The 14,206-nt window shown below is 35.9% G+C and overlaps 1 protein-coding gene across 1 annotated transcript in view; it reads right to left on the reverse strand.

Annotated features, from left to right (window-relative positions):
• The window catches only part of LOC135846459 (hemicentin-2-like), a 360,089-nt gene that overhangs the window by 67,425 nt on the left and 278,458 nt on the right, over nucleotides 1–14,206 (reverse strand). Inside the window, exon 5 of the mRNA XM_065365557.1 lies at nucleotides 382–629. Within this exon, the coding sequence (XP_065221629.1) occupies nucleotides 382–629 (248 nt within the window). The remainder of the gene's footprint in view (nucleotides 1–381; nucleotides 630–14,206) is intronic.

The following is a 14,206-nucleotide window of genomic DNA, read 5'->3' on the forward strand; positions in this document are numbered from 1 at the left end:
TTGCCAAGCATAGGTACCTACTTAGGCTAAGAAGTACCCACGTTTATAAAAATAGGCAGTCAAGCGTTCTTCTAGACTTCTAGAGCAATTAATTACACACGAGTATCCGATAAGTTGCCTATACAATACGTGCAGGTACATATTACCTATTAAGGAATCGAATTAACGGTATCGTATAGTCTTAGGCCACCGCACACTTTCGAGTAGATATACACAATATATAAACAACTCATTTAGCATACAAATGGGTGCTAATTGCATTATAGGCTACGCTACACTTTATGTGGAAGTATAGGTAAATGATGGTAGGTAATATAGATACCTATATAATATACAGTGTGTACTGAATACGCTACATGTGACAAATAAGCTAGCTCTTACCGGTCGGTCTCCGAGGTTGCGTACATGGCATGGTAACAAAGCTATACTTCCTTCTTGCGTCGTTACATTGGTAACCATATTATTTTCAAATACTGGAAAAGGATTCACGTCTTGGTTAGTCGAACCCGTGGTTTTTTTCTTAGGTGTATTCTGCTGTATCCGGTTACGATTCGAACCCGAGGTAGTCTGTTTCTTGGTGGTTATCGTCGGCGGTACTAGAATCGGTTGGTGAATTTTTAGCTCGGTTTCTATACACAAGAAAATGAAAAGAAAATGAAATTCACTAGTAAAGAAGAAAATGGAAAAGTAAACGAGAGAAAAATATATGTGTGTTGTTTTCAAGTTCAAATTACTTATTGAGTGACTACATATTTTTAGAATTAGATTATTAGTGTCAGGTTTTAAAATATGGATCCATATTTATGTATTTGGGAACAGTAGCTTGTATATGCTAATTACGATAGGTACCTACATATATGAACGAGCAGATATAGGAACTTCATTGTAAGTAAGAAGTGTACTATAATTGTGATGAGAGTTGATGGTATCGTGTATCCTATGTACTTGCAAATGTTTTATCAAATTAACAGCAAGATAATTTATTCTGATACGTCAGTGTATTCCCAACGGATTAAATATGATTCGACGAGTATAATATTAAGTGAATACATATGTATTATTCTCGCTGATATCGAAGTAACAACTCACTTTGGGGAAAGTTTCGTCAGATTTATTATAGATAGGTACAGTGATAATCGAACCCTACATCTCACCTCGGATATTCAAAAAAAATTTCATGAATATCCATTTTAATTTTTTTTTGGATGAGTCTTTGGTTCAAAATAATTATACCTATATTGTCTGAAGTCAGAAGATTGATTGTTTGTGTTTTGACATGATTATTCAATTTTCAAATTTTGAATCATATGTTTGAGCTAAGTACTAGAAGGGCTCAAAATGTACAATCTGCATGAGCTAAGTCTGTTTTAGCGATAAGTTTTTGTTGATGGCTGAATTTTTAGACTCTCTTGATTTCCTCAAAGGCGTTCAAAGTGCAATGTATAAAAATATCAGATTTGAAATTTATTGGCTGAAAAAAATCATAGCATGAGTTATTTGCAACTCGATTAAGTATCCAAATATCAAAGTTAAAGTTCGAGTTTGGGCTGATCGGAAATCTAAAAAAAATACATTCTGAGTCGAGTCTTTTTTTTAGGGATAAGATTTTGTTGATGGCTGAATTTTCAGGCCAGCTTGAAACTCTTCAAAGGTGTTCAAGAGAACGAAAAAGTGCCAGATTTGAAATTATCAATTGTTTTATGATTGGGATTGAACTTTGAGATTCATTTGAAATACCATATTTGAAACTTATCACTCGAAAAAATCATGTTCTGACTTTAGGACCCTTGAAACTGTCCAAATCAAATCTTTGAAAGATCACACACCCCTTCTCCCTCCCTTCCGCCATTCATACACATAAACCTCCAAGAGATAGGTACCAAAAAATGTCAACTTCGTTGAAGAAGGCTTCAGAAAATAAATCTAGCCCAAAATAAGGAAAATAAAATTTTTCCCAGTTTTCGTCACCCATTTCCAGAAATTTTCAGAAATAAAAAAAAGAACTCAGTTTTGGAATAAATGGTTAGATTGTTCGAAAAATTTGGCCAGTTTTGGCTCGTTTGCCTAAATGGTACGTAGTTTGAACGCGTTGATGAAGAAAAGAATCTGAAAATATCGAGGCCAAGGTCAGAATTTCCGGATCATATTTCAACCCAAAAAAACACGCATACCCCAGCGAGGCTCGAAGGGACAAAGTCAATCGATGTGCATCATTTTCCCAAAACATCAAAATTAACGATTGTTTATGTTGAAAAAATAACAATTTCCGATACGAAAAGTCCTCTCGATTTATGAATGGCCTTTTTTTTATAAAGGGTTTCTGGGACCAGGAAGAGCGTGGAAAAGCCAGCGAGAAAAACTTGTCGAAAAAAGTATCAAATTACTCGTCACGTTTGTTGTACTATAGTCGTCGAATAATGCGAATAATTTAAAAAGCTCGAAATTCAACACCCGCCGAGGCAATCCGCTCTTTTGTACAATACATTTTAGATACAGCGACGAAGACGACGTGAACTGTTTACGATAACACGTTAAATTTAGGATATCGAAGTTGCAAATTGTTTGTGTGTGTAGAGTTTTCTATTTTTTGCGACGAGCTTTGGCGAAAATAGTTCGTATTTATGCAAGGTTTTTTTTTTCTCTTAACTTTTCTTGCACTGTAGGTAGGTACTTATAAGAGTATGGCCTTTTTTTTTTATTGTGTTTTGGTTCGTGTTTTTGCATTAATTACTCGTCCGAGTCGTGGCAAATGTACAACGTACATAGTTGATTTTTAGTATTTCAAATTAACTTAGCGTTGCTGAGAAAGTTGACAGAATCGGGTTAGTTAGAATTTTTGTTCATTTATGAAACGACTGCGAGAGATATCCTGCGAATTAGAAACGAAAAATTTAAATTGTGCAGGCTGCTCGAGCGCGATGTCGTCTTAGGTACTAGACGAGTACACCTAAATGATGTTGGGTACTTTTCTTAATGATGGAATTTTTTAATTAAAGCGCCGAATTTGAATTCAATTACGAAATGTAGGTGCCGCTGGTGCAATATTCGTCGATGATTGGTATATACCGAGTGTTCTATTCAAGGTTACGAATATTTGAAATGAACCGATGAAGGAAGGTTTGCCTAATTTTTGAAATGAAGGAGCAATTTTATGAGCTTCAAAATGCTATTGTTTCAACGTGATAAAACAGCCTCATCGCCTGGTAATATATTCGAAACCTTGAACTGAACGCTCAGCATGAACAAACAAGGGCAATCTAGGTTTTTCTTTCAATAACAAATCCGAGTCATTTGTCAGACAGATAACTCGACTTAATCATCGAATAAAATTACCATCGACATAATTCATACTTATATCCCGTGAGGCCTTTTACGCTGATAGGTACGCTGACGTAACAAACGCCTAAAAAACGCCATAAAAACCATGGTAAAATTGTGGTATAATAGTCGTATACACGGCAATTTTACGTTCGCTCAAAATACTGCGATATTGCGAGTAGTATTTTTGACGTAAATTTGCACTTTTTACTATTTTGCGAGTACGTCAACTTTACGCCAAAGTTGCGAGGAGTAATTTTGATGTAAATGTGTCGTACCTACATCATCATTTTTACTCTTGAAAAATGCTTTCATTAGGATGTAGTATTTTCAACGTAAACTTATGGTACATACGGCATGGTTTTGTAAGACGTATTAACGTCGAATTTGGAGACGTAATTTTGACAAGAAATTGCTGTAAATACTACATCATCAATTAGCCTAAAATACATCGAATTCGCGCGTAGTATTTTTGTGATATTTTTATGGTTGATACGTCATGAACTGAACTCTGAAAAAACGTCTGATTTTGCATGAGGTATTTTTGACGTAAATTTGGAATTTTTACTACATCGTAAGTACGTCAATTACACGTCAAAGTTGTGAGGAGTAATATTAGCGTTTTTCAAGAGTAAAAATTATGATTTAGTTACCACACATTTACGTCAAAATTACTCGTCGCAACTTTGGCGTATAATTGACGTACTCGCAATGCAGTAAAAATTGCAAATTTACCACAAAAATACTATTATGTGCAAATTCGACGTATTTTAGGCTGATTAACGATGTCACATTTACTGCAATTTTTTGTCAGAATCACCCTGACAAATTTGACCTTACTACGTCTCAAAAACCATGGCGTACATACCACAATTTTACGTTGAAAAAACTATATCTTAATGAAAGCGTTTTTCAAGAGTAAAAGTTATGATTTAGTTACCACACATGTACGTCAAAATTACTTGTCGCAACTTTGGCGTATAATTGACGTACTCGCAATGCAGTAAAAATTGCAAATTTACCACAAAAATACTATGAGTAAATTCGACGTATTTTAGTCAGATTAACAATGTCACATTTACTGCAATTTTTTGACAGAATTACCCTGACAAATTTGACGTTACTACGTCTCAAAAACCATGGCATACATACCACAATTTTACATTGACAAAAACTACATCTAATGAAAGCGTTTTTCAAGAGTAAAACTGCCGTATTTTCGACGTAAATTCGCATCACAGGTATGTCAATTATACGCCAAAGTTGTGACGAGTAGTATTGACATAAATGTGTGGTAACTAAATCATAGTTTTTACTCTTGGAAAACGCTTTCATTAAGATGTAGTTTTTGCAACGTTAAATTGTGGTACATACGCCATGGTTGGTGAGACGTAGTAACATCGAATTTGCCAGGGTAATTCTGACAAAAAATTGCAGTAAATATGACATTGTCAATCAGCCTAAAATACGTCAAATTTACGCATATGGTATTTTTGTCGTAAATTTGCAGTTTGTACTACAGTAAATTTTGAAAATCGTTTGCCCTCGCTTCGCTCGGGCCAATTTGATTTGTTTTACACTTCACAATTCCAAGAAACTATTGATAAAATTTATGTAACTTAAATACCTTCTTTTTTCACCCAGCTTGGGAATTTTCAGTCGAATAAGTTGAGAATTTTCAGTCAAATTAGTTGAAAATCTTAGGGGTTTTGCCCCCCCCCCAACCAGAAAAGTCACTTCGCTACGTCCCTGGCCTTAAATAAGCACTAAATCACTGCATACTGACGTTTCAAAAACATCAACTTTTGTGAATGGTGATTTTGTCGTTTGAGCATATGATGTTTCCATCATAGGATCGTAGTTGAGTGCATGGTATTCATATACCTATTCTTACATGAGTACAAGTTTAGTGTCCAAATAATAATATCCAGGTGATGGCTGCATGCACAAGATTATGGTATACTAAACCAAAGGTCCTGGGTTCGATTCCCAGCCAAGGCAAGAAATTTTCGTAAGTATTTAAATTTAGAAAATTATATAAATGTGAATTTAATATCTGGTCAGCTATCTTTGAGTGGCTTATAACTGGCGTTGAAACGACAAGTGTACACTGGTTTATACGACAAAATATACAATGGCTTATGCGACAGTTATATGATCATTCTACAGTATTGGAGATCCCTTATCAAATTACGTATGTATGACGTTTCATTGGCTCATACACCAGCATACAATGATTTATGCTGAAATATACAGTAATATGGGCAAAATTTTGATGGTTTTCTGCGTGCAATGACGCTTAATTTACGTCAAAAATACGTCAATGATACGCTTGGTTTACCACAATTATACGTCAGCGTATTATCACCCATCAATTTCGCTTTTGCACGCTGAAAATATGTGGGTGAATACGTTAGTTGAACGCCCAACTTACGCTGTCGCAAAACTGTGGCTTATAAGCTTAATATTCAAGAGTAAATCTGCAGTAAAAACGTCAAAAAAACCATTGAAATTTTGCCGATGTTACTATGAAATTTCAATGGTTTTTTTGTCGTTTTTACTGCAGATTTACTCTTGAATATTAAGCTTATAAACCACTGTTTTGCGACAGCGTAAGTTGGGCGTTCAACTAACGTATTCACCCACATATTTTCAGCGTGCAAAAGCGAAATTGATGGGCGATAATACGCTGACGTATAATTGTGGTAAACCAAACGCATCATTGACGTATTATTGACGTAAATTAAGCGTTGGTGCCTCACGGGATACGACTACTTCCTAGTCAATAAAACGATATTACGACTATTTTTAAAGTCAATAAGAGTATCTAAGAATTGTATTCCAACTATCCTGCGAATCCGCCAACAGTATAATTTTTTGAAAATACCTATTATTTATTTTATAAATATACGTTCCAAGAATCGAAATAGAAAATGTGAAAAAAAAACGATCCAAACTGTACCATAAAATGTAAAAATTATATAAATGATAAATTATATGTGAAGCAATGAGCATGGAATTAAGATATACGAACAGTGTTCTCATACTCTCGTGAGCAAGTACTCGTACATATAAATAACGTGGTTGCCGAGTGCAAAGATTGAAATTTCATTTGAAAAACATTTAGTCGTAAAGTTTAGCAAAACGCAAGGTGTGCTCATGCTGCTCACTTTGCGAAAACCTTGGCAAATGAAAATAAATGCGAGAGTTAAGTTTTTATATACGAACACCGAGTATAGCAGGAAGGCTGAGTTAGATGCGCAGGGAGGTAAACTTGATCGCTGTTAGCATCATTTTTGACATTTAAATTTAAAACTTTTCTCATTTTGTAAAAATGTCTACACTGATTCGGCTTGTAATTTTTTACAAATTTATCGCCTACGAATCTTGTCAAATGAAATGGTAATCACGAAAATGGCGAAAGGGGTAGATAAGGGTATGAGAAGGGCACCGATAAATCCGCTACCTTTTTACTTCCGCGTGTATAAGTATTTTTGAATGAAATTGCTCGTACACGAGGAAGAAAATGTACACTAATACAAGTACATACATATGATGGATTTGAAATTAAAGTGAGAAATAAGTGTCAGATTGTTGTAGATGATGGGATGAGGAGAGTGAAGGCCGAGGAGAGAGGAAAGACATGATGTGAAACACGGATGCCTTTGCAAAATACGTACGTTATAGGAGGAGGATGATTATACAGACTGATAGATTGGGGAATATGAAGGAGGAGTACAAAATGGAGAATGAGTTGGAAGTATTTTAAAGACGATGAATAAGCAATTTTATAAAAATACATTAAGTTAGGTACACAGATTCTTCGGAGACGTTTTAATTTCTTTAGAAGAATCGATGTGCGACTTATTTCGCATCGTGTTGTATTGTAACATTTTGCTGACAAGAGTCGAATCGAGCGGGTTAGATTAATGATGTATGTATTTTGAATTCGGATTTTGTCTAGTGAAAAATTAACATATGAATGAGCTGTGGGATGGTTTATTTATTTTTTTCATCCTACCGGGAACTCTTTTTGGAATTTTATCTCTCCAAGGAAAGAAGAATGAAGCTGAAGGAGGCCCCACTTTCTGATATGAACTTCCTCGATGAAGTAAACAAATTGTGGAGTTGGTATTTTTTTCAATTTTTGGCGCATTTTTCCTACGATGATGGTATAATAGATCAAAAGAGCATGTGCAGTAGAGTGTACCCTATTTATATGTATGTATATGGTGATATTTTTTACATTTTGGCACCCCAACCTTGCGACAAAGCCAGAGAGCCCACATAAGAATCTATTGTACACCCCCTCCCCGTCAATTCTCCGGGACAACTTTTTTCTTAAAAGGGGAGTCCTAAGGAACATTTTTAGCCCTTGTCCTCGAAAAAAAGTGGGCTACTTACCAAATGGTTGCCATTTTGATTGACAGGTCAACCGAAATCGCAGATTTTGCGTTCCAATATAGGACTTGCATGAAATTTGTTGAACCGTACAAAGATAGATCGAAAGATCAAGCAAAAATTTATCACCTGTCAAAATTTCAAGTGCTAAAGTGCTTTTTTAAATTTTTGGTGAATTTTTGAAAATCAAATTTGAGCCAAAAAAGAGGGAAAAATCAAAATTTTACCAAATTGTTCAAGAAAGCTGAAATTTGGGATATACCCTATTTTAGACATGCCAAATCGATTGGAAACTGTTTCAAACCGTTATGAGCAGTTCTAGAGCCTCCAGCAAATTTTTGATACTCGGAATTCCCACAAAATATCATCAAATGGAGTTGGAAAGCTGTAATTCATTCAGCAAAATAATTTCAATACGCTACGAAGTCAACTTCAGGAGGATTTCATGTCGTTTTGGAGCCTCCAGCAACTTTTTGAAAATTACTGGAGCCTCCAGTAGATTTTTTCAACTTGAAATTTCTCCAAAATTTCATCAAACGGAGATGAAAAGCCAAAATTTACTCTGCACTCCAATTCTAAAACCCTCTAAGACGGTTTCAGGTGGGTTCAAGTCGTTTTCGAGCCTCCAGCGAGTTTTTGAATATTACTGGAGTCTTCACCAGATTTTTGAAACCTGAAATTCCCACAACATTTTTATCAAATGGAGTTAGCAAGGTGAAATTTACTTCGCAAACTAATTTCAATACGGTATAAAGTCGACCGCATGGTGGTTTTAAATTGATTTGACGCTTCCAGCAATGTACTTTTTGGAAATTTCAATTTTCCAAAAAACGCTATACAACCTTTAAAAAAGTCGCTGGGGGCTCCAAAACGACTTGAAATCCATCTGCAGTCGACTTCGTAGCGTATTGAAATTAGTTTGCAGAATGCATTTCGGCTTTCCATCTCCGTTTGATGAAATTTTGGGGAAATTTCAAGTTTCAGAAATCTACTGGAGGCTCCAGTAATTTTCAAAAAGTTGCTGGAGGCTCCAAAACGACATGAAATCCTTCTGAAGTTGACTTCGTAGCGTATTTAAATTAGTTTGCTGAATAAATTTCAGCTTTCCAACTCAATTTGATGAAATTTTGTGGGAATTCCGAGTATCAAAAATTTGCTGGAGGCTCTAGAACTGCTCATAACGGATTGAAACAGTTTTAAATCGATTGGGCAGATCGAAAATAGGGTATATTCAAAATTTCAGCTTTCTTGGTCAACTTGGTAAGATTTTGATTTTTTCCCTTATTTTTGGCCTAAATTTGATTTACAAAAATTCACCAAAAATCGAAATCAAAAAGTCGCTGCAGGCTCCAAAACGACTTGGAATGCACCAGAAGTCAACTTCGTAGCGTATTGAAATTAGTTTTCAGAACGAATTTCGACTTTATATCTCCGTTTGATGAAATTTTGGGGAAACTTCAAGTTTCAAAAATCTACTGGAGGCTCTAGTAATTTTCGAAAAATCGCTGGAGGCTCCAAAACGAATTGAAACCCCCCTGCAGTTGACTTCGTAGCGTATTGAAATTGGTTTGCAGAGTAAATTTCGGCTATCCGACTCTATTTGATGAAATTTTGTGGGAATTCCAATTTCCAAAAATCTGCTGGAGGCTCCAGGACTGCTCAAAACGGTTTGAAACAGTTTCCAATCAATTTGGCATGTTGGAAATAGAGTATATCCCAAATTTCAGCTTTCTTGGTCAATTTGGTAAAATTTTGATTTTTTCCCTCGTTTTTGGCCTATAAATTTGATTTTCAAAAATTCACCGAAAATCGGAAAACGCACTTTAGCACTTGAAATTTTGACAAGTGATAAACTTTTGCCTGATCTTTCGATCTACTTTTGTACGGTTTGAAAAGTTTTGTGCAAGTCCTATGTTGGAACGCAAAATCTGTGATTTTGTCTGAACTGTCAATCAAAATGGCCGCCATTTTGTGAATATAGGGCTACTTTTTTTTGGAGGACAAGGGCTAGAAATTTTCCTTAGGACTCCCCCTTTAAGAAAAAAGTTATCCTGAAGGATTGACGGGAGGGGGTGGAATAGATCCTTATGCAGGCTTCCCGACTAATAGTGGCTATTTTAGGCTGACTGGTCACATTTAGGCATTTTCCTTTGGTCGGAATCAGTCTGGGTTTCACATAATTTTTTCCTCATTTTTTTAGGGGGGGGGGGGTGTAGTAAGAATTTTACATCCGCATTCATTTATTTCATCGTACATAAAAATTTATGGAAATAAAACTAGGCCATTATCTATGATAAATAACCTCGCCAATTTCCAAATTACACAAGGCTAGCCGTAATTGCCTTGCACAACACAAAATATTTTTACTAAGTATACTCGTACATACATTCGATCCAATAAGAAACCTACACCAACCCAAAGCTGGGTGAAATTCACAGTCAGTCGTCGATTACACTACACCAACGACGCGACGATGATAGGATATAATGCTATATTATTCAATTCGGTGTTCGCAGCCCTAGTTTTTGTATTGTACTATAAACTCCAAAACTTACTGAAAGAAGGACTAGGGTAGTGGATCTAAAGGTAGGGGTGGTCGTATCGTACTACGAGTAAAAACGCAGGTGCTGACAATAGGTTTTTCTGTGAGCGAGACCGAAACGTATACTTTAAAGGAATCTGCATATAACGTTATACTATACATAGTCCTAAGTCCAAAATCCGGGCCCAAAATTTACACTAACTCATTCCTCATGATCGTAAATTACCCAGCGTACTCAAAAAGCCGGCCTATTATAAAGATATTCGTATTCGTTTCCGTTACTTCTAAATCACCATTGTAAATAGATAAAAGCCAATTTATTTTACACCCTTGGTTCGGGTTGATTTATCGAAAAATTCTCGACCAAATTAAAAATCGTATTGTTTATATCCCAACGACCGCGCCATATCCGAGCACCCATTGACGATGAGGGCCGCAAAGGGTTTATTTACCTACAGAGTCTATCTTTTACGTTTTTGAAAACATTTTGCCTCTCGTATGGTAGGCTAAATGTAGAACGAGTTATGCATGAGAGTATACGCCACAGTCTACTCGACACAATAAAATAGAGAGAACGTGTGGTGGGTAATTTGCAACGTTAGAAACCCACCTCGAGATAGGTGAAAATTCGAAAAATTCATGTTGAAAATTTATTTTTCGCTGACGGCTGTTTTGAAAAATTTTGTCCTTGGAAAACAAGAGACTTCCAACTGCGTCGACATATTTCACTTTTTTTTATGTTAGTTGGTTTTCATTTTCAATTCTCTCGTTCGTTATCGAGGCCTATGTGTAAAAACGTTTGTTTTTTTTCGAATTTTTATTTGTATTTTTACATTTTTTTTAAATTTCTGATGCGGAAAAAGAGAGGAATGGTGTTTTTTATTCTATATCTTGGAGTATTATTCGAAGTTTTGTAAACGTGCGCTCTCTCTCTTCCCTTTTTTACAATGCTAGGTGATGGTTGGGGTTGGGGTAGGCGTTTTTCTTCCTATCTTATTGCCTTACTCTACCTCTCTCGCGTGCTTTGCACAATGCAATATGTATAGTGGCACATTATCAGGCAGTTTTACGCGTTCTTTGTACAAATTGCCAAGAATGGTATCTAAACTTCATCTTGTATGTATTTACGTATCGCCATTATCATTTAATAAAATCTCAGCAGCGCGACGACTCTTTTGAGTAATTTCAACGTATTCCTGCCTGCGAATCCTGGCTTGGTTTATGCAGAGATCGGTTTTTGTGGAAATTTTCAAAAGGTTAGGCAGCGTTTAATGCGGGATACATGCACGATAATGGGGATAAATTTTATTTATACAATGACGCAATGTATTGGAGAATATCTCCTTCCATATGTACCTAATACATATACCACAATTCTCTCATGTAAGTAGCGCTGAAGATTATGCTTGTGTGTTGATTGAATGTTGGTCCATTGAGAGAGATTTGGCGATACAAAAAAACGCTCACTACCACTAATCAGTTTGGATATTTGTACTCCAGCTGGTAGGTTAAGGATTGAAGACATGAATTCATTCGAACTTATTTTGATGTCGGGTGAGTCAGTCTGAGGTCAATTTCCAAATCAACTGAGGTATTTGGGAGTTGAATTCAAGAAGTTCGTCATTTAGCTCATTCGACTCAAAGAATTGTAGTTTATAAAAAAGTTTGAGGCTTTTTGAACTTGAAAAATGTTTAAAAATCCGTCAAATATCAATACATGAACTTTAGGACAAAAATGGAATTCTCCACCTACCACCACCAAAGTTGCTACCTCGGGCGAACTTTTCCCTACCCTTCAAGCCATATTGTCCCAATTTCAGCTCTCTAGGTCAATGTGGTGCAATTTTGTTTTTTACTTTTTGAGTGACTCTTTTTGAGTACCTACCTACTTTTGGGTGGCCAATTTTGGATGTTTGCACTTTCAAAATGGCTATTTTTGAGCGAGGCTATTTTTGAGCGAAAAATTGCAATTTTCAAAGGTGTTCATATATGTAAGAATTGCAAGATGTAAAATTCTCTCTACTTTAATTTGGTATGATTTTGAAGCTAGTTGTATTATCTCTATGTCTTCCCATATTGCAGTTATCTGCAAAAAAAAAAAAAAAACTCAAGATGTATACATTTGGACACTTAACCCTTACCTCAAAAAACAAATTTTTGATTTTTTGAACCTTCCTGTAAAATTTTTAAGAATTGAAACACAACTGCAAGGGGATGTGTAGTCATTTTTTCTTCAATTGAAGAGTGATATTCCAAAACTTGCTTTGTCCATTTTTATCGAAGTTGGGTTTTCAGCAGTACCGGGTAGATGAAGTATCAACTCACATTCCTACATCATCAACTTACCAAAATGAGGTGTTAAACTCACCTAAATAGCCAATTTACTAAAATTTTTTAAAAAAATAATGTTCCAAAACGCGCTTGAAATTTTTTTCAGCAGTATTTAGTGGATGAAGTGTATACCTACACTCCTACATCATAAATCCACCAAAATAAAGTGCTAAATTCGCCTAAAAAGCCAATTTACCCGTTTAAAGGAAAATGGTTTTTCCTCTTTCCTGAAAAGTTGTGAAAATGGACAAAGCGAGTTTTGGAATATCACTCTTCAATTGTTTAATTTTTAAACAACAAATTAAAAAATAATATTATCGGGGGGGGGGGGGAGGAATACATTGTGAAATTGCTCATTCATCATCATCAGCGTCATAGTCGCAAGCGACTAGTGTGCCCCCAACAACGACCGCCACTCCTCTCTGTCTTGAGCTAGCGTGGCCGCATTCGCTACTGAACCAGCTATTTTCCAGACTGTATCAGTCCACCTTGTTGGAGATCTTCCTCTCCCTCGTGTTCTGGGGACCTTGCCAAAGAGAATTCCTTCCTTCTTATTCTTGATCACCAAATCGCGTTTCCTTTGGATTTCTGCCTTCATATTTTCCCATAAGGTATTTGGGTCCTCTTCATCTGTGTAATCAATATTTATTTGGGCAGCAAGTGTTTTCCTTTCTTGGTCAGTAAGGTACTCGTATATGTGATTTTTCTTTGTTGATTTCTTCCCACTGCAAAGACGCAATTTGAAGGAAGCCACTAGCAATTGGTGATCTGATGCAACATCTGCTCTAGGATAAGTCTTGGACTGTGTTATCACTGACTTCCACTTCTTCTGTACTAGTATGTAGTTGATTTGGTTTTTGACACCACCACCAGATTTCCATGTGTACAATGGTTGACTATGATGCTGAAAGAGCTTGTTTGTAATGACCAATCCTTGTTCAGCACAAAATTGTAACAATCTTTCACCCCGCTCATTCCTTGCACCTAATCCATGGCAGCCAACATTACCATAGAACCCATCTGAGGCGTCAGATTTTCCAACTTTTGCATTGAAATTGCCCATTACCAGTTTCACATCACATCTAGGTATGTTGCCCAACATCTCCTCCAAGTCCTTGTAAAATTCTTCAATTTCTTCATCTGTTGACTGACTTGTTAGAGCGTAAACCTGTATAACGCTTAGTGGGCTCTGAACTGCATCTATTCTTACTACAGCAATTCGGTACCGTATCACCCTCGTCCCAATAACATTGCTCATTACTGGAGGATTATTATAAAATCAACTTCACTCGACAAAATAACAGTACTTATAACTTCAGGAATTTAATAGTAGGCCCATAGCCCATGGTACAACAATTGTTGACGTCGACATTTACATCGACTACATTTTTTTTCAACATGATGATGGAAAAGTGACCAATAAGTTATTCAATAGGAATCTTCTATCTGTAAAGAAGCCAGGTTAATGAACATTTTCAAAATTTTCTCATTATTTCTTATACCTTGACATGCAATGTCGACATGTTGATGTAAAATTTGATGCTTGAAATTTACATCCACAACTATGTCCACCAATTTTTCAGAATTAAAATTTCTGTTTCAGTGTTTAAAAGT

Source organism: Planococcus citri, chromosome 5, assembly GCF_950023065.1.
Source record: "Planococcus citri chromosome 5, ihPlaCitr1.1, whole genome shotgun sequence".
Lineage (NCBI taxonomy): Eukaryota > Metazoa > Arthropoda > Insecta > Hemiptera > Pseudococcidae > Planococcus > Planococcus citri.